Genomic DNA, 19,287 nt, shown 5'->3' on the forward strand with positions numbered 1-19,287 from the left:
TTTTGTGTCTCTTTTTTTAGAGTATAGTAAAGGATTTTGCCGCACGGTGTGGAATGATCCTCCAAGAAGCCATGAAATGGGCTCCTTCAGTCACCAAATCTCACTTACAGGTAACTTCTGTGAGTTGTAGCTAAATATTGGGTGTGTGTGTGTATTTAAAGATGGAGGTATACTATCTTTAAAGGCACTAACAAGGCACTCCCTCTCTTCTCCCACAGAAAGGAATGCCATTTTCAGTATATTGTATTAGACATTGTTTTAAAGTAGTCAGTATCAAACTTTATTTCAGCCATTGACCAGCATAAGATAAAACATACGGACCTTGTTTTAAATTTTCTGCTTGCACTCAGACTATTCTCTCTGCTCTTCATTCAGGAATATTTAAACAAGCATCAGAACTGGGTCTCTGGCCTGTCTCAGCACACAGGGCTGGCTATGGCCACGGAGAGCATCCTCCACTTCGCGGGCTACAATAGGCAGAACACAACTCTGGGGGTGAGTGAGGACAATCACCTCTTTGGTTAACTGGCCAGAGTTTGCTGTGTTTTTTTTCTTGGTTTTGCGACTATTTTATACAAGTGGAGCCCAGTGCTCTTTGGGGAGTTAACCATTTTCATTGAGGAGGGGTACACTCTGAATTCACGTAACACTTTCAAGTTTTCCAGCGCCACACAACTCAGTTGCATTGCAGTGCCTGAGCTTGCTTTTTTCTTATTGCCTCCCGCTCCCTATCCCCCTTTTGTGTCCTGTTTCTTAGATCGGAAGCCTGCAGGCAGGGACTGTCTTATAACTGGGGTCGGTAAGCCGCTGCAGGAGTCTTTTCCCGGCTAAAGAGGGGGGTTAAAACACCAAGAACACCACCTAATCCAGTTAGCAGATTCACTGCCACAATATGTGGTGATGGGTACAGGCTTAGTTAATTTTAAAGGCGAGGGGGCTGGACAGATCCATGGAGGTCTGTGAGTGGCTATTATAGATGCAGTGTCTGTGTAGAACCTCCATGTTCAGGCATAGCATACCACTGAATACCATTTGATGGACAGCAGCAGAAGGGGGGGTGCGCGCGCGCGCGCGCACACACACACACACACACACACACACACACATCACTTACTTCAGGGGTCAGCAATCTTTTTCAGCAGGGGGCCGGTCCACTGTCCCTCAGACTATATTTTTTTTTGGGGGGGGGGAATGAATGAATTCCTATGCCCCACAAATAACCCAGAGATGCATTTTAAATAAAAGGACACATTCTACTCATGTAAAAACACGCTGATTACATAGTAATCGTATTTTTTTTTGTAGGCAACCCAGTTAACTGAAAGGCCTGCCTGTGTAAAGAAAGACTATTCCAACTTCATGGCTTCACTTAACTTGCGAAATCGCTATGCTGGAGAAGTAAGTACAGCAGTCTAAGCCCTGTGGCATTAAAACAAGGTTATTATTTGTTTCCATCTTGTTTTGTTTCTCTAAAGTGAGTGAGATTTGCTCATTTACAGTAAACTGTTTATTGTGGCATGAAACATTATTTTGAAAGTTACACGTTTTAGTATCTAAAAACATTTTATGCAGGAGTGGAAACAAACCGAGTAACATTTGTTGCATCCATCATATTCTTCCTGAGCTCCTAGTACTTTTAAAAGCTTTTGGTTGACCAGGGATTCTTTCGTGGATCATTACGTGCAAACAAGATGTTTAAACTTGGCCATTCAAAAGGGATGCATGAGAATATTTGGGAATGTTTTATCTTAATAATTTTTACCCAGCTCTTCTTTACCTGAAAATAAACTCAAAAGTGGTTTGCAGAATAAGATTGATTAAAACATCATGAACTCACAAAATGCAGAATCCATATTTTGCAAAGGCTATACAGCGGTACCTTGGGTTAAGTACTTAATTTGTTCTGGAGGTCCGTTCTTAACCTGAAACTGTTCTTAACCTGAAGCACCACTTTAGCTAATGGGGCCTCCCGCTGCCGCTGCGCCGCCGGAGCACAATTTCTGTTCTCATCCTGAAGCAAAGTTCTTAACCTGAAGCACTATTTCTGGGTTAGTGGAGTCTGTAACCTGAAGCGTATGTAACCTGAAGTACCACTGTAATAGTAATCTTGCCATGCTTTGACAGGGCTGAAAAGCTCTTCTTAGCCATAGAGTAACTGGAAAACATTCAGGTGACCACAAAGAAAAACACTAGACATTTAAAGGTTTTTGCAAGCCCTCTTAACTGATTGGAAATTCTCTTAACAGGTCGCTGGGATGATTAATTACTGTCACGCCACAGGCCGCACCTCAGATCTCAGTAAACTAATGATCAAGCAGCTCAATGAGGCTCTGGATCCGGGCCAGCCTGAACACTACACTCAAGTCATGTTTAAGATGACAGCCATGTTGATAAGTAGCAGAGGTAAGGACAACAGTTCGATTTTCCTTGCTCTGCTATGTGTACGTGCATATATACATCTTTTAGAGAGAGAAGCCACAGAAAAGGATGCTGAAAGAAGAAATGCAATCTGGTTCTTCTATTTCTCTATAAAAGAGAATTCTGTCTACTGGTTGATGGGCAAATAATTATTCAGCTTTGTACAGCTGTAAGGATGATTGATTGATTGATTGAATTGATTGATTTGTTTACCATAAGATCCCAGGGCACATTACAGCTATTTATTTAAATATTTGTAGACCACACTTTTCGGGGGGGGGGAATGCATACAACACACAAAATTGCAACAGCATCACTAAAAGCATCAGTGCCTGCCCTTAGATCGTAGGGTTGCAGGATTAAACAGCTACAGATGCTTATAGTTGAACAAAATGTTTGTGTGATAAATGCAAAATGTTGCTTATTTGTTACGCACCACTCCTTTCATTTCTTTCCCGGAGTCCTATTAATTTAAGTGGGTCTACATTAAGTATGACTAAGTCTGGACCCAACCCATTTAAAATACTCTTTTTTTTTTAAAAAAAAAAAAGTATATTGCTACGTATAAATGTTTCCATTTCAGACACTGACCCTCAGCTCTTGCATCACCTGTGTTGGGGCCCCCTGCGAATGTTCAGCGAGCACGGCATGGAAACGGCCATCGCTTGTTGGGAATGGCTGCTTGCTGCCAAGAATGGAATAGAAGTGCCAGTAAGGGAAACAAAATCACTCACAGCACAATCTGAGATGCGTTTATGCAGGAGTTAATGTGTTCAGGGACGCAGGTGGCGCTGTGGGTTAAACCACAGAGCCTAGGACTTGCCGATCAGAAGGTCAGCGGTTCGAATCCCCGTGACGGGGTGAGCTCCCGTTGTTTGGTCCCTCCTCCTGCCAACTTAGCAGTTCGAAAGCACGTCAAAGTGCAAGTAGACAAATAGGTACTGCTCCAGCGGGAAGGTAAACAGCGTTTCCATGCGCTGTTCTGGTTCGCCAGAAGCGGCTTAGTCATGCTGGCCACATGACCCAGAAGCAGCACGCCGGCTCCCTCGGCCAATAAAGCGAGATGAGCGCCGCAACCCCAGAGTCGGCCATAACTGGACCTAATGGTCAGGGGTCCCTTTACCTTTACTAATGTGTTCAAGGGACCCTAGTAACTGTCCCTAGTAACTCTTTTCATGGTTGCAGTCTTAAGAGCCATTCTCCAGAAGGAACCTGAAGAACCTGGAGTAAAAATTTGACAGTAAGAATACACGCGTGCTTAAAATCACCTGTGCTAGAAATTATTTCTTCTCTCTCTGTTGGGTGGAAGAGGATCTCCAAGGCTGGTTAGCCCCTTCCTCTTGTTCTGTAGGTGAGGTTTATGAAATAACTTGGGAGTATCTTGCTAGAAGGATGTCCCTCTCTACTTCCAGACCTGCAGGTTTCTCTTCGCTGACTTTGCAAGACTGGAATAATCCTCTCCCAGCTTCCCCTGTTATTTAGCCAGGGTGGAAGAGAGTCATATCCACCTCATTTGCCCTTCTGTTTGGTGTTTCTAATTGCATAGGTAAAGGTAAAGGGACCCCTGACCATTAGGTCCTGTTGCGGACAGCTCTGGGGTTGTGGCGCTCATCTTGCTTTATTGTCCAAGGGAGCTGCTGTACAGCTTCCGGGTCATGTGGCCAGCATGACTAAGCCGCTTCTGGCAAACCAGAGCAGCACACGGAAACTCCGTTTACCTTCCCGCCGGAGCGGTACCTATTTATCTACTTGTACTTTGTGCTTTCAAACTGCTAGGTTGGCAGGAGCAGGGACTGAGCAATGGGAGCTCACCCCGTCGCGGGGATTCGAACTGCTGACCTTTTGATCGGCAAGCCCTAGGCTCTGTGGTTTAACACACAGCGCCACCCGCGACCCAATTGCATAATGCACAGTAATAATAAATAACTATCCAGCTATTAAAGCATACTTAGTGCATTTGTTTTTGCTGCAAATATAGCAGAAAGGAAAGCAAAAGAAACAACATAAGCTCACATTAACTGTAAGAATATCTAATTTAAACACCTATATTGATGTAGGTAGTCCATAGATATCTGACAGCATCTCACTTACAGTACACTCCACTCAGACACTCCTGATTGGCTGATGGTCTCACTAACTCACTGGTTGCTGGGACACCAGGAGGCAGGCCCAGGGCCTGTCCATCAGAGGGAGCACCAATAATACAGCACCCCTGACTTTTCCCATAGTCACCACTCACTCTCCATATCTTGAGAGGCATAGAGAGACATGGAGATCACGGTCTTCAACTTCCACTGCTGTCTCTGCAATAGTAGTGACACTTTTAGCTCAGTAGAAGCTGGATAACCATGCGGGTGGTGCTGTGGTCTAAACCACTTAGCTTCTTGGGCTTGCCAATCCGAAGGTTGGCGGTTCAAATCCATGCGACGGGGTGAGCTCCCGTTGCTCTGTCTCGGCTCCTGCCAACCTAGCAGTTCAAAAGCACGCCAGTGCAAGTAGACAAATAGGTACCACTGTAGCGGGAACGTAAACTGTGTTTCCGTGCACTCTGGTTTCTGTCATGGTGTCCCATTGCGCCAGAAGTGGTTTAGTCCTGCTGGCCACATGACCCGGAAAGTTGTCTGCGGACAAACGCCACAAAGCGAGATGACTATGGCAACCCCATAGTCTCCTTTGACTGGACTTAACTGTCCATGGTCCTTTTTTACATGTAACTACTGTGCTTGGCATATTACTTCCACACATTGGGTAGTGGTAGTTTGTAAAGATTGTACCATGAAATGTAGAAATGCAGTCAGTTTTTCTAGCAAAAGTGGATAACTTGGGCCAATTTTCTTTGAAAGGGCCTCATGTTGCTTTTGGAATACATGTGTGTTTAAAGGAAATATTCTAAAAATATCCCATGAACTAGGTGTACACATGCATGCATTTCTGTGTACTAACTAGCATACAGAACCAAAAAATGTGTCTCATAGTTCACTGTATACCCCAGCACTTAGAATAGAATTCAGACCAGTGAGCAGGAAAATGAAGCAAACCTTTGTGTTCCTCTTCCCTCCTGTCTCCCAGTTCATGCGAGAAATGTCAGGGGCCTGGCAAATGACTGTGGAGCAGAAGTTTGGCCTGTTCTCTGCAGAGAGGAAAGAAGCAGATCCCTTAGCTGCTTCGGAAGAGAGCCAGCCCATACCGTGTCCTCCGGAGGTCACGCCGCATTACATCTGGATAGAAGTAAGTGCTCCTCTCCTGCAGGTGCTAGATCCTTACAGCAGAGATGGAGCAATGTCCTGTGCTGGTGGATTGGGCTCACGGGAGAGTCGGGAGGGTACAGATCCAGCAAGCGTTCTGGAATGGAAGGACAGGGTATCCAGGGTTTTGTCAGGGCTAGGATGCCTGACAAGGGAGGCTAGTAGCAGATCTTTCAGGACCCTGGACAGAGCCCTTGGATCAGACAGTTTGCACTGGTAAGAGCTTCCAATACCCTTTCAAGGCTTGCTTGTCTGGAGCCTTAGAGGGGCAGCTTTTGGGCACAGAGCCTAGCATTGAGGGGTTAATGCTGATCACATGGCCTGGGTTGGCAGGACCCTAAAGAGTCACTGAGGGACGTGGGTGGCACTGTGGGTTAAACCACAGAGCCTAGGGCTTGCCGATCAGAATGTCGGCGGTTTGAATCCCCGCGACGGGGTGAGCTCCCATTGCTCAGTCCCTGCTCCTGCCCACCTAGCAGTTCGAAAGCACATCAAAGTGCAAGTAGATAAATTGGTACCGCTCCGGCGGGAAGGTGAACGGTGTTTCCGTGCGCTGCTCTGGTTCGCCAGAAGCGGCTTAGTCATGCTGGCCACATGACCCGGAAGCTGTACGCTGGCTCCCTCGGCCAATAAAGCGAGATGAGCGCCGCAACCCCAGAGTCGGTCACGGCTGGACCTAATGGCCAGGGGTCCCTTTACCTTTTAAAGAGTCACTGGCAGTGGATGCTAGATGGAAAAATACATTCTAGCAAGGCAGCTTCATGTTTTCCTTGCATGACATCATTAAAGGACATTGATTTGATATCTACAAACCTAAGGAGTGATTCTTTAAGTAGCATACTCTTCCGATTTAATGCTAGACAGCAAAAGTTGTTCCGTTTTCCACTTGGCAATGCAAGGCCATCAGGTTGGGCTATCCCGCCACCTGGTGGTTGAAGGCAGCATGAACATTTTGGGAAGTGGACAGCTCCCAGAACCACTGTCGAACAGCTCTTGCTGTCAGAAAGTTCTTCCTGGTGTTTATATGTCACCTCACGAAACGTCAGGGCAGTGTACAGCAACATTTAAAAAAACAAAACCAGAGCCACTAAAATGACTGTCTACTCAGAAAAAATTAAGCAAATTGCATGGGCTTGTTGGCATAAAGTTTTCAAGAGACTCCTGAAAATCAAAAGCCTGCTGGAACGGTGTTCTGCAGCATGGTGGCAGTGAATGCCTGATTTGTAGTTGAGGCCATTCCAGTCTCTGTAACACAGGTAACAATTAAGATGGCTCCTTCGTATGATCTTGGGTGATCGGGCTGGGATATGAGGGCTTTCATGTTCTCCCCTTTTGAGATCCTTTAAGTTGTAAGCATGTCTTGTGGACAGTGAGTTCTGTGAATTTAAAAGCGAGCTTGCTGTCCATGTTTTAATTCTGTTGAGAGATACATATAAGCATTTCTCTTGTTGACACAGTTCCTGGTGCAGAGGTTTGAAATCGCAAAGTACTGTAGCTCTGACCAGGTGGAAATCTTCTCCAGTCTGCTCCAGCGATCCCTTTCTCTGAACATTGGGGGATCAAAAGGCAGTATGAATCGGCACGTGGCAGCAATTGGGCCACGTTTCAAGTAAGTGGGTGCCTTTTTTCTTTTTTGGGGGGTAAAGAAAGAAAGAAATAGGAAAATGCAACATGGGAAAGGCTTTGAAACCTGGGTGTATACTATCCTAGTCCTTGACCAGTCTAGCCTCTAGCTCTGTTACCAGGGTAGCCAATATGGTGCCCTCCAGATATTGTGGACTCCACCACCCATCATCCCTGACCGTTGGCCACACTGACTGGGACCAGTGGGACTTAGTGTCCTCAACATCTGGGGACATCATGTTGGTTAGCCTTGCTCTGTTGCACCCAACTAAGTGCAAAAGAAAATGAGCCTAGGACAGATCTCTAGTTGGGAGATGGATAAAAAGGTGTTTGCTGGCTCTCTCTTCACAAATTAGCCAAATCCATTGATATGGAGCCGTCTTGAAGATGATGGTTCAGCCTAACTCATTGTTTGCACCTCTATTCACATGACCAAAAGCAAAACCAAACCTATTTCCCATGTTCTTTGCCACACCTGTAGCATGAATCATGAATGGAATCCAGGTCAGAGCTATGAAACTTAAATGGGCATGATTTTTCAGATAAGAAAAGGTTTGATTGTCAATTACATTTATGGGACAGTGTAAGCAGGACACAATCTAGGGTAGGTTAGAGTGGGAATGTAGGATTAGCAGTTCTGCGGTTTCCATGTTCCACTTGTTGAAATTACAGATTTTGGAAGTAGTGACTCAGGGAGAGTTAATCCCCCTTTCATCTCTTCTGAGCCGTTCTGCCTTTGCACCACCGAAATCTGGAACTGACCAGCTTTCCTTCAGCACTGGATTTTGACTGCTCTCAATAGAACACCATGCTGCTGAAGAGTACAGCCGGATCACATTGCAGGGGACGTGCCTTCATTTTTATTTTCATTTTTAAAAAGAAAGAGCTTGCACTTGCAGCCTTGGTGCAAGAAAACAGGGGTAGGGAATCCCTGTGGCCTTCCAGATGTGTTTGGACTCCAGCTCCCCCCAGCTCCAGGTGTGATGGAGAGTTGTAGTCTGGCAACACATGGAGGGCCAAAAGTTTCCCACCTTCAATCAGGCATCCTCCATAAAATGTGGCAAGCACTGTGTGCATTTGCCCCCATTCAGAACATGTGTTGTAACAGGCTCCTGAGCCTCAATCAGTAATATATGCTTCTGCATCAGCCTGCACAGGATGATGATGATGATGATGATGATGATTTAAGTGAAATCAGAAACCTGTTAGCATGTGTAGGGAAGAGTATTCGCATGCCTTTTCATGTATTTATGTATTCATTGCTTTTGGGATTATTTAGGCTGCTGACTCTGGGATTGTCCCTGCTTCACGCTGACGTGGTCCCAAATGCAACGATTCGCAATGTCTTGAGAGAGAAGATATATTCAACTGCTTTTGATTATTTCAGGTATTGCTGCGTTTTTGCTCCTTACTTAACCTGTGAGAAAGGTAAAGTGGGCAATTCAAGCCCCCCCCCCCTATTTCCTCCCCTGTCCCAACATACCAGTGCAGCAATAAGATACTGCAACTCTGTATGTTTTAGGTAGCTGCCCTGAAAGTGGAAAAGAGCTAAGAGTTAAGAAAGGGTGGCAGCTTTGAACTGTGCTCCTAATAGCCTGGTTATGTGAATGAGTCTTGGGCTTACCTGCTCTCTCTTTTTCTCTGGATGATCAGAGTCTTTGATTTCAGTTTTAACTGCAGTATTTAAAAAAAAGAGAGAGTCAACTTTAAGCTATGATTTATGATCCTGGCTTGTTTCCCTAAACCAAGCTGTGGCCCTTCAGATGCTGTTGTAGTATAACTCCCATCACCCCCAGCCAGCATGGTCAATGATCAGAGATGATGGGATTTGTAGTCCAGTGATATCTGGAGAGTTACAGGTTAGCCATCCCTGCCCTAGGTCATAGTTAAATTTAGCCACAGCTTAAGGTTTGGACAGAACGATAGACTGCAGTTTATTTAAAATGGAAGTGAAAGCTGATCATGTTTTCCAAGGTTCATTCATGTAAACATTACAGCATAGTTTAGCATTTCATCTCAACCAGGCCATTGTCTCTTACCCGAAGCACCTGCACTCTTCTAATTAATGGCAGAAGAAATTAATGGACTATGCAGAATTGGACAAAATGACAGGAAGGATTCGAAACCTGTGGGACCAGAGATTTACAGAAGATTGGAAGTATATGAATTATTTGAAGAGCAACTGTAATCAACAAATTAAGCTAGTAGGACTACAAGATGTTTTGTAAGGAGAAATATACAAAGTGTTACAAAGTAGAAAAAGATAGAGATATTGGTTATGAGTTTGAAATGTCATAGGGAAGATAAGAAATGCATACTGAGAGATTAGATTGGAAGATTTTCAGACAAGATTGATGGAAGGCAAAAATTTGAATAAGATGTAAAAGTATGTTTAATTACTGTTGAAAATGATATGTTAGAAAAAAAACTAATAAAAAAATTATATTAAAAAATAAATAAATTATGCTTTGTGTGTTTAAGCTCTGCTCCAAAGTGTCCAACCCAAGGGGAAAAGAGACTGCGCGAGGATATCATCATCCTAATCAAGTTTTGGACGGCCATGTTCTCCGACAAGAAATATTTGACAGCCAGTCAGCTTGTTCCTCCCGGTGGGTCTTAGATAAGAAACTATAAAACAACTTTCCCTTTTCCAGTTGTCTGGTTTGGTGACGGGATGCTTCCTTTTCTTTTTAGATAATCAAGATACACGGAGCAACTTGGACATCACTGTTGGGTCTCGACAGCAAGCCACCCAGGGATGGATAAATACATACCCTTTGTCCAGCGGCATGTCAACGATCTCAAAAAAATCAGGTCTGTCTCACATGACACTTCCTTATCCTGAGCCCTGCTAAACCCTTCTTAATTTATGTTTGATATTCCCATCCCCTAAAGGAGAACAAAGGGGCACACACACTCATTTGATTCTCTGCAAAACCTTTGGAGGATTGTGAGGTCTAGACAGAATGACTCGTTCAAGTTCACCCTGTGAGTTTTCATGGCTGTGTGAGCCTTGAAGCAGGATTTCTCCAGTCTTGGTGTGACCCCGCAGCTATTATGCTACATTGGCCTAGTATTACATGTTTTGGCCGACAACTGTCTGCAAGCTTAAGGTTGTTTTTAGCACTGTTTAAGGTTGGTTTTTTTTTTTTGAGGGACGCGGGTGGCGCTGGGGGTTAAACCACAGAGCCTAGGACTTGCCGATCATAAGGTCGGCGGTTCAAATCCCCGCGACAGGGTGAGCTCCCATTGCTCGGTCCCTGCTCCTGCCAACCTAGCAGTTCAAAAACACGTCAAAGTGCAAGTAGATAAATAGGTAGCGCTCTGGCGGGAAGGTAAACGGCGTTTCCATGTGCTGCTCTGGTTTGCCAGAAGCGGCTTAGTCATGCTGGCCACATGACCTGGAAGCTGTACGCTGGCTCCCTTGGCCAATAAAGCGAGATGAGCGCCACAGCCCCAGAATCAGTTACGACTGGACCTAATGGTCAGGGGTCCCTTTACCTTAAGGTAGTTTTTAGTGGCAATGCAGAAAATCAAACCTGGGGCCTTTTATATAAGAAGCCCTGTGTTCTGTGTTTTTAATTTATATATATATATATGACCCAGTTTCAAGGGTTGTTGTTGTTGCAAGAACTTGCACAACATTGACCTCGGCAAGAACCAAAAGTAAGGTTTCAAATCCAACCGTTTTACTTTCCTGGTCTGTGCATCTCTAAATGCAGAGAATGCATCATCATCATCATCATTATTAATAAGATTTCTTCTCTGTGCTTCACTATGCAGTCCCAGGGCAAGTTATAACACTTTGAAAGTACCATATTCAAATTGGTTAAAACGAATTTACAGTCAAGAGAATAGGTGGGGTCCTACAAAATACACATATGAGGGGTCAATGGCCAGTGTAAAGAGTTGTTTCTTCAGCATATGATGAGTATTTCAAGGACTTCTCAATTCTGTAGTCAAAGCTGTGTGTCCCCCATGCATAGTAGATCCACAATGCTGCACTTATATGTGATAGGAAGCTGCTTATAGGAAGCCCAAAGCCATGTCGTTCAGCATTGTCTATGGTGATCAGCAGTCGCTCTCTAGGATTTCGGGCAAGAGTCTGAAATAGTTTGCTGCTCATGAAAGGCGCTAAAATAGCACAGTGCTGATAATAATAAATAATAAATAATAAATAATAAATAAAAAATAAAAAATAAAAAATAATAATAATAATAATTTATTTATACCCCGCCCATCTGGCTGGGCCTCCCCGGCCACTCTGAGCGGCTTCCATAAAATACCAAAAATACAGTAAAATATCACACGTTAAAAACTTCCCTGAACAGGGCTGCCTTAAGATGTCTTCTGAATGTCAGGTAGTTGTTTATCGCTTTGACATCTGCTGGAAGGGCGTTCCACAGGGCGGGCGCCCCTACCGAGAAGGCCCTCTGCCTGGTTCCCTGTAGTTTTGCTTCTCACAATGAGGGAACCGCCAGAAGGCCCTCGGCGCTGGACCTCAGCGTCCGGGCAGAATGATGGGGGTGGAGACGCTCCTTCAGGTATACTGGACCGAGGCCGTTTAGGGCTTTAAAGGTCAGCACCAACACTTTGAATTGTGCTCGGAAACATACTGGGAGCCAAAGTGGAAAACCAGTGTCCACTTTGGTCACTGCAAAGCTGTGGTTTTGTATGGAATTAGTCCGCCATCAGAAACCCTTACAAAGCAAGAAGATATGAAAAGAGACTTGAGAAAGCTCACTGTGTTCTTTTTAAGGAATGTCCAAGAAGACCAATCGAGGCACCCAGCTTCACAAGTACTACATGAAAAGGAGAACGTTGCTGTTGTCACTGCTGGTAAGCTGCTTTTACTTCTTCAGTAGAGTGGATTTGGCTTATACACTTTTGTTAGGCACCAGTAAGCAAGAGTTGAGTTAAGGTAGTGAAGGAAAATGCAGGAAGCTGTTCTGTTCCAGGCCAGTCTGTTCGTCCATCTAGCCCATGGGTAGACGATACGGTAAAGTCCACATGTTGCTGGACCACAACTCCCATCATCCCTCCCCCAATGCTGGCTGGGGCTGATGGGAGTTGTAGTCCAACAGCATGTGGAGAACACCAACTTGGCCACCCCAATCTAGTCTAGTCTAGTCTCCGTCTGACAGCAGCTTTCCAGGGTCTCTATAAGGCAGGCTTCCTCAAACTCGGCCCTCCAGATGTTTTGAGACCACAGTTCCCATCATCCCTGACCAATGGTCCTGCTAGCTAGGGATCATGGGAGTTGTAGGCCAAAAAAACATCTGGAGGGCCAAGTTTGAGGAAGCCTGCTATAAGGGGTCTTTCCCATCACCTTGCAACATGATTATTTGAATTGGAGATGTCATGAATTGGACCTGGAATCTTCTGCATGCAAAGCAGCTGTCCTGCCACAGAGCTATGGTCCGTCCACGCAATGCATGCATACTATATGTGCAACATTTCATCTTTGATCTGACAGAACTTTGTTTTCTCTTCTTTTATTTATTTATTTTCCCTTTGAAGGCTACTGAGATCGAACGCCTCATTACATGGTACAATCCTCTCTCATCCCCGGAGCTGGAGCTGGATCAGACCGGGGAGAACAGCGTTGCGAACTGGAGGTCAAAGTATGTCAGTCTGAGTGAGAAGCAGTGGAAAGATAACGTCAATCTGGCATGGAGTATTTCGCCTCACCTGGCCGTCCAGCTTCCCACCAGGTGAGAGTCCCTGTTTAAGGAGGAGATGAGACTTCATTCCACTGTTCTTTTCAGGGCAGTGACCTTGCTACTTCGACCTTTTGAAGTTGCCGTGAGCCAGTGTGGTGTAGTGGTTAAGAGCAGTAGTCTCGTAATCTGGGGAACCGGGTTTGCGTCCCTGCTCCTCCACATGCAGCACCTTGGGCCAGTCACACTTCCCTGAAGTCTCTCAGCCCCACTCTCCTCACAGAGTGTTTGTTGTGGGGGAGGAAGGGAAAGGAGAATGTTAGCCGCTTTGAGACTCCTTTGGGTAGTGATAAAGCAGGATATCAAATCCAAACTCTTCTCTTCTTCCTTGTGAAATATCTGGACCTATCTGATTTTGGCATCATGGGAAACAGACCTCTTGATAATATGCTGGCTGCCATATGCTTTCCTGCAGGATGTAGCGATCAGTTGGCCACGAGACTATCTTTGCGTTATCCCGATCCCAAGCTGTATATGGCTTTGCACACCAATACAAGCACCTCAAACCTAACCTAGGTTGACCATCTCATTGAGAACTACTAGGCCTCTACTTGGCCAATCCAGCCTTTGCTCTAAAGGCCGACTCCTTTGGGCCAAAGCTGCAGTACCAAATGACATTTCTACCACCTCATGATAACAAGTAGGGAGAAGGGACCGCGTCGTGTTCATTGTGTCCCAGTAATCCGTTCAAACTGCTTGTCGCTCCTAGGTTTAAAAACACAGAAGCCATCGGAATGGAAGTGACTCGTCTCGTCCGCTTGGACCCAGGAGCAGTTAGCGATGTGCCAGAAGCAATAAAGGTAAGTGTCTGTGCTTGTTCTGGCTGTGCCTGTAACCTAATGTGGACTGCTTACGAACACCATGAGAAACACGTTTGCTGCTCTGAAGATGCTGCTTGTATTAGGCCCAAAGTGATCAGGCATCCTTTTCCTGGATGCTCTAGCATCATCTAGCCTTCCTTAACCTGGATGCCTCTGGATGTTTCGGACTGCAGGGCCAGCATCTTGCTTATCTGAATCTAGCTTGCTGCATCATGAGCCTTCAGGCTATGCCAGGGGTCCTCACCCTATGGTTGCCTTTGGGGGAATGTGCGGTGGTCAAAATGCCTGACGTGGAGCAAATTCTGTGCCATGTAAAATAATAATAATAATCAGATTCCAGCCCCTCTTTCCATGTGAACGGGGCAGACACAGGAGCAACAGGCGTGGCTGTCCTTTCGCAGCTTGTTTGGTCCCAAGAATTCCTTCCATTTTTTCAAAATCGCAAAGGTGCAGCATACTGGTTTTTGTAGCTATGAGGCTTAAATTTGTGGATGGTGAGAATGGGCCTTTTCTGCGGTAGTTCCTTGTTTGTAGAATGCTGTCCCCAGGGAGGCTTGCCTGGTGCCCTCGCTTTAGGTGCCAGGTGAAAACATTCCTGTTCTCCCAGGCCTTGGACTGATTAAACAATCTGGGGGCAGGGGCATAGTTTTGTTTGTTATGCATTTTTCTTTGTTATGTATTTTTGTGCTTTTATACTGTAAACCACCTCAGTGTTCCTCAGATGAAGGGCAGTATATAAATTTAGCAAACAAGCGAACAAATGGTGTTTAAATGATTAGCAGAAAGGAAGCTACCAGCATGAGTTTGACCAAACTGCGGGAGGGAGTGGAAGACAGGAGTGTCTGGCATGCTCTGGTCCATGGGGTCACGAAGAGTCAGACACAAATAAACGACTAAACAACAACAGCATTCTTCAATCTTGCTTCTTTCCTGTGGGCCCTTCCCCATTTTGGCCACTTGAGTGACTGACTCCCGTCTTGGCTTTTCGGTTCATTATTTCCCCCCCTTTCTGCTTTTAGTACCTCGTCACGTGGCACACGATAGATGCAGACGCCCCTGAGCTGAGCCACATCCTTTGCTGGACGCCAACAGACCCCCCAACAGGCCTTTCTTATTTTTCCAGCATGTATCCTCCTCATCCTTTGACAGCTCAGTACGGAGTTAAAGTCCTTCGTTCTTTCCCTCCGGTAAGAAACCCAGCCTTTTTTTTACAGGATGCTCTTAGAACGCAAGGGATGCGGGTGGGTGGCGCTGTGGGTTAAAACACAGAGCCTAGGACTTGCCGATCAGAAGCTTGGCAGTTCGAATCCCTGCGACGGGGTGAGCTCCCATTGTTCCGTCCCTGTTCCTGCCAACCTAGCAGTTTGAAAGCATGTCAAAGTGCACGTAGATAAATAGGTCCACTCTGGCGGGAAGGTAAATGGTGTTTCCGTGCACTGCTCTGGTTCGCCAGAAGCGGCTTAGTCATGCTGGCCATACGACCCAGAAGCTGTACACCAGCTCCCTCAGCCAATGAAGCGAGGTGAGTGCTGCAACCCCAGAGTCGGCCACGACTGGACCTAATGGTCAGGGGTCCCTTTACCTTTACCTTAGATCATTTGTGCAAAATTAGGGATTTTGTTTTTTTGTCTTTGTGTGCTGGAGGGGAGGAGCAGGATCTATTAACTGATCTATTAGCCCTGATCTATTAACGTTACTGTGACAATATTTTCGTTTTAAATGTTACATGTTGGCCCTTGACAGCATCAGGTTGGGGAAAATTAGTATCACATCTCTATTTGTTTTAAAGGGAGCATTTCTTCAAGGTGGGGGCCAACGGGTAGTTGTCAGTAATATTCCAAGCACTGTTGTGACGGTAAGGGAGCAATCTGTTTCTGAAGCCAGGATTAGGTTAAATGTGTTTGCTCTTTCAAGAGAAATTTATTTTCCTTCCCTAACTAGAGAAGAAGCAAATCCTAACTGCTTTTCTCTTTCTTCTTTTCTCTCTTTCCCTATTCACACCTCCCAGGATGCCATTTTATTTTACATTCCACAGATCGTGCAGGCACTTCGATATGATAAGGTAAGGCTGCACAAGTACTGAACAAGCCAGGAATCTTTTTATTTGTTTTAAGGAATGCATCGGCCACCTCTCAGGACAAAAGCCCCCTCCCAAGTCAGCTTGCAAACCCTGGTTCCAGCAATATAAAAGTACAGAAAAACAATCCAATTCCAAATTTAAAAACAGCAGTCTCAAAACCCATCATGCAACACCTCAATAGAAGTCAGAATGAAACAAATATTTCTAAGGCTTGTTTAAAAAATGGATAGGACCATAGGTGCCCCTTCTGGAAGAGTGTTCCAGAGATGTGGAATGAGTTGTTTAATGCGTATCCCGTTTAATGCTGAAACAGACTTCTAAGTGGTTTACAAGCACAGTGGTACCTTGGTTCTCAAACGGCTTAGTTGTCGAACAAATCAGCTCCCGAACACCTCAAACCCTGAAGTAAGTGTTCCAGTTTGAGAACGTTTTTCGGAAGCTGAACGTCGGACACGGCTTCCGATTGAGTGCAGGAAGCTGCTGCAGCCAATCGGAAGCCGCGCCTTGATTTTTGAACGGTTTCGGCAGTCGGACGGACTCCTGGAACGGATTAAGTTCGAGAACTAAGGTACCACTGTATACAAATCAAGTGCACAAGCAATAGAATAAAAATAGCCATAATTTAAAAGGTGCGACAAAGCAATCCTCATTAAAACACAGTAAGCGTAGTCATAGAATCTTAGACCAACAGCATCTGGAAGAATCTGGGTTGCAGGAGGCTAGAATAAGATCTTAATGGGTGGGTGGATTCATGTGTGAGTGGGTTGTCCGTTATTGTTGGCATCTGTCTGTCTCGGGAGATGGTGGAGGAGTGTGCCTTTGGGAGCAAAGTCAAACAGTTGGAAGCTGTTGGAAGCGGTCCATTAGGCCCCATTCATATTTCAGTCCCAAAATGCTACCTCTTGGCGGAGATCCTCTGGGTAATGGGACTCCTTGCGTTTTCTCAGATGGGCTACGTGAGGGAGTACATCTTGTGGGCAGCCGCCAAATCCCAGCTGCTGGCTCACCAGTTCATTTGGAATATGAAAACCAACATCTTCTTGGACGAAGAGGGGCATCAGAAAGACCGTAAGTGCTTTATACCTTGGGCTCTTTCCCGACATCAGGGGTGGGGGCCCTTGGACCTCCATGTGATGATGGGACTACAACTCCCATCATTCCATCATCATCCTCCAAGTTGATGGGAGCTGGGATCCAAGCATATACATAGAGCCACAGCTCCCTTATCTCTGCTTTCCAAGTTCCTCGGGTTATGAAGCTTGTGGTGGCACCATTTTAAGCCCTCCGCCAAAGTTCCCATTACCCAAATTTCATTTTCAAAAAAAACCCACCACCTTGCTGATGAGCGTATGAGCCCACCCAGTCTGGCTGAGGGCATTTGTGGCTATCAAGTAGTTTTCAGCGCAGAAGTTGAGGGCATGCATTTCTACCCCACGGGCCCAATTAAATAGGATTTTGGTGTGCTGAACCTTCACCCAGCTCATTCCCAATGTTTTTACTCCTCGGAAAGCGCATTTATTGTGAAGTGATTTTGGAGAACGTAACTCTGAGTGTCTCATGTTCCTTCCTTTGCTTGACGCTTCACGCAGCTGACATCGGGGAACTGCTGGAGCAGCTGGTTGAGGAAATAACGGGCTCATTATCTGGGCCAGCAAAGGAGTTTTATCAACGTGAATTTGATTTCTTCAATAAAATCACCAATGTTTCAGCCATCATCAAGTAAGTAATAGACGCTCAGAAGATTGTGCAGACAATTAGTGGTCATGATTGCTCCTCCTGGGGCCTGAATCTCCTCCACCCCCTCAACCTTGCGGGGGCGGTCTCCCCAAAATATATTGGGGGTGGGCCAAACAGCTTGGCCTCCATGAGTTGGTGCCCCTGATTTTGGATACAAATTTAATGGTTTTTTAAAAATGTTGCTGTAACCCCACCCCCCGGTATCTTATGAGAGGGAGGTATATAATTAACTTGTACAAATAAATTAATTAAAATATTTTTTCTCTCTGCTTAAAATATTACTGGTAAAAACCTGCTTATGGCAATATAATGTGTTTTTGTTTGAATGTGTGAATATTATAATGTATTTAGGTTTAGGTTTCTAAATACATTGCAAGTCGCTTTTAAGACCTCTGTATCACAAGCGACTAACAAGTCTCATCCACAATAATAATCATAATAGCAATAAAACTGCTAGCATATTTGTAGAGCTATGCAGGATCCGGTTTTGTTTCAAATTGGATGGGGGGCTGTGTGTTGATATCCCTGCTTTTCCTGCATTGCAGGGGGTTGAAGACCCTTGGGGTCCCTTCTAACTATGATTTTATTATCACTGTCATGCTGTGTTATAAACTTTATTCTGCTGAAGACTCTGCATTTGTAGTAATGTGTGAAAAAAGGAAATAGGAGCTAGTTATACAAGATTGCATTGTCAGGTCTATAATCTATACGGTAAACAAATGTATCTATATTTGCATTTAAGATTTGCCTGCCCAGTATGTTTAAACTTGGGGTATTGCTTCTCTTTGCATGATGTTTTTGTGGTTTAGCTGTTTGACCAAGTGTTCTTTTATCATAATTCCCCAAATGGTGACTTGGCCAAGAATAACCTTTTAACTTGATTGCATGCCGGAAAGTCTCCTGAACCTTGAGAGGCGACTCTTTTGAAGCACAAAAATACCTGCTGTTTACTTCTGGCTCTGGGTGGAAACCCCAGACTCTTTTATTGAGCATTTGCTCTCATCGGGCAATGACATTTTAAAAAAAAAAAAAAATTCCAGTAGCACCTTAGAGACCAACTAAGTTTGCTCTGGGTATAAGCTTTTGTGTGCATGCACACTTCTTCAGATGACAATAACAGTAACTTCTTCAGGTATCTGGTGTATGCACACAAAAGCTTATACCCAGAACAAACTTAGTTGGTCTCTAAGGTGCTACTGGACAATTTTTTTATTTATTTCGACTGCGTCAGACTAACATGGCTACCTACCTGAATCTGGGCAATGACATGTTTTGCAAAAGTAAAACTCTTTCTGTAGACCCAAACTTATCTTCAGGTGACAAAAAAATTATTGGTCCAGTTTAAGTCTGTTTGGTGTGTGGTAAAACTGCATCACCAACCCTCATTGTTGTCTGAATTCCTGGGTCTGAAAAGTGGCTTTTAGCCAGTGGCCAATAGCCTCAAGATGAAAGTTCTTGTGCTGTCTCCTGGAGCCAAGCTGTAGGCTTTTAATACCTCTGAGCTTGGATACAGCAGACAAAACACACTCGCAGGATCGGCCGGTTTCAACTTCACCTTTTCTGCTATTAGACCCTCCCAGTGCTTGTGCTCATTCAGGTTCAAACACAATCTTCTTCTTCTTCTTCTTCTTCTTCTTCTTCTT

The 19,287-nt window shown here is 45.0% G+C and overlaps 1 protein-coding gene and 1 long non-coding RNA gene across 2 annotated transcripts in view; one reads left to right on the top strand and one right to left on the bottom strand.

Annotated features, from left to right (window-relative positions):
- LOC310834328 overlaps nucleotides 1-19,287 on the bottom strand; it is a 226,369-nt gene that overhangs the window by 86,341 nt on the left and 120,741 nt on the right. The gene's annotated exons all lie outside the window — the stretch shown is intronic.
- The window catches only part of PI4KA (phosphatidylinositol 4-kinase alpha), a 96,102-nt gene that overhangs the window by 62,821 nt on the left and 13,994 nt on the right, over nucleotides 1-19,287 (top strand). The window contains exons 28-44 of the mRNA XM_083716798.1: nucleotides 21-110; nucleotides 376-495; nucleotides 1,306-1,398; nucleotides 2,247-2,403; nucleotides 3,002-3,129; nucleotides 5,488-5,646; nucleotides 7,121-7,272; nucleotides 8,566-8,673; nucleotides 9,768-9,895; nucleotides 9,981-10,100; nucleotides 12,046-12,125; nucleotides 12,807-13,000; nucleotides 13,716-13,806; nucleotides 14,847-15,014; nucleotides 15,836-15,889; nucleotides 16,855-16,975; nucleotides 17,497-17,626. Coding sequence (XP_083572924.1) covers nucleotides 21-110; nucleotides 376-495; nucleotides 1,306-1,398; nucleotides 2,247-2,403; nucleotides 3,002-3,129; nucleotides 5,488-5,646; nucleotides 7,121-7,272; nucleotides 8,566-8,673; nucleotides 9,768-9,895; nucleotides 9,981-10,100; nucleotides 12,046-12,125; nucleotides 12,807-13,000; nucleotides 13,716-13,806; nucleotides 14,847-15,014; nucleotides 15,836-15,889; nucleotides 16,855-16,975; nucleotides 17,497-17,626 — 2,093 coding nt within the window. The remainder of the gene's footprint in view (nucleotides 1-20; nucleotides 111-375; nucleotides 496-1,305; nucleotides 1,399-2,246; nucleotides 2,404-3,001; nucleotides 3,130-5,487; nucleotides 5,647-7,120; nucleotides 7,273-8,565; nucleotides 8,674-9,767; nucleotides 9,896-9,980; nucleotides 10,101-12,045; nucleotides 12,126-12,806; nucleotides 13,001-13,715; nucleotides 13,807-14,846; nucleotides 15,015-15,835; nucleotides 15,890-16,854; nucleotides 16,976-17,496; nucleotides 17,627-19,287) is intronic.

Source organism: Podarcis gaigeae (genome assembly GCF_964106915.1).
Source record: "Podarcis gaigeae genome assembly, chromosome: 16".
Lineage (NCBI taxonomy): Eukaryota > Metazoa > Chordata > Lepidosauria > Squamata > Lacertidae > Podarcis > Podarcis gaigeae.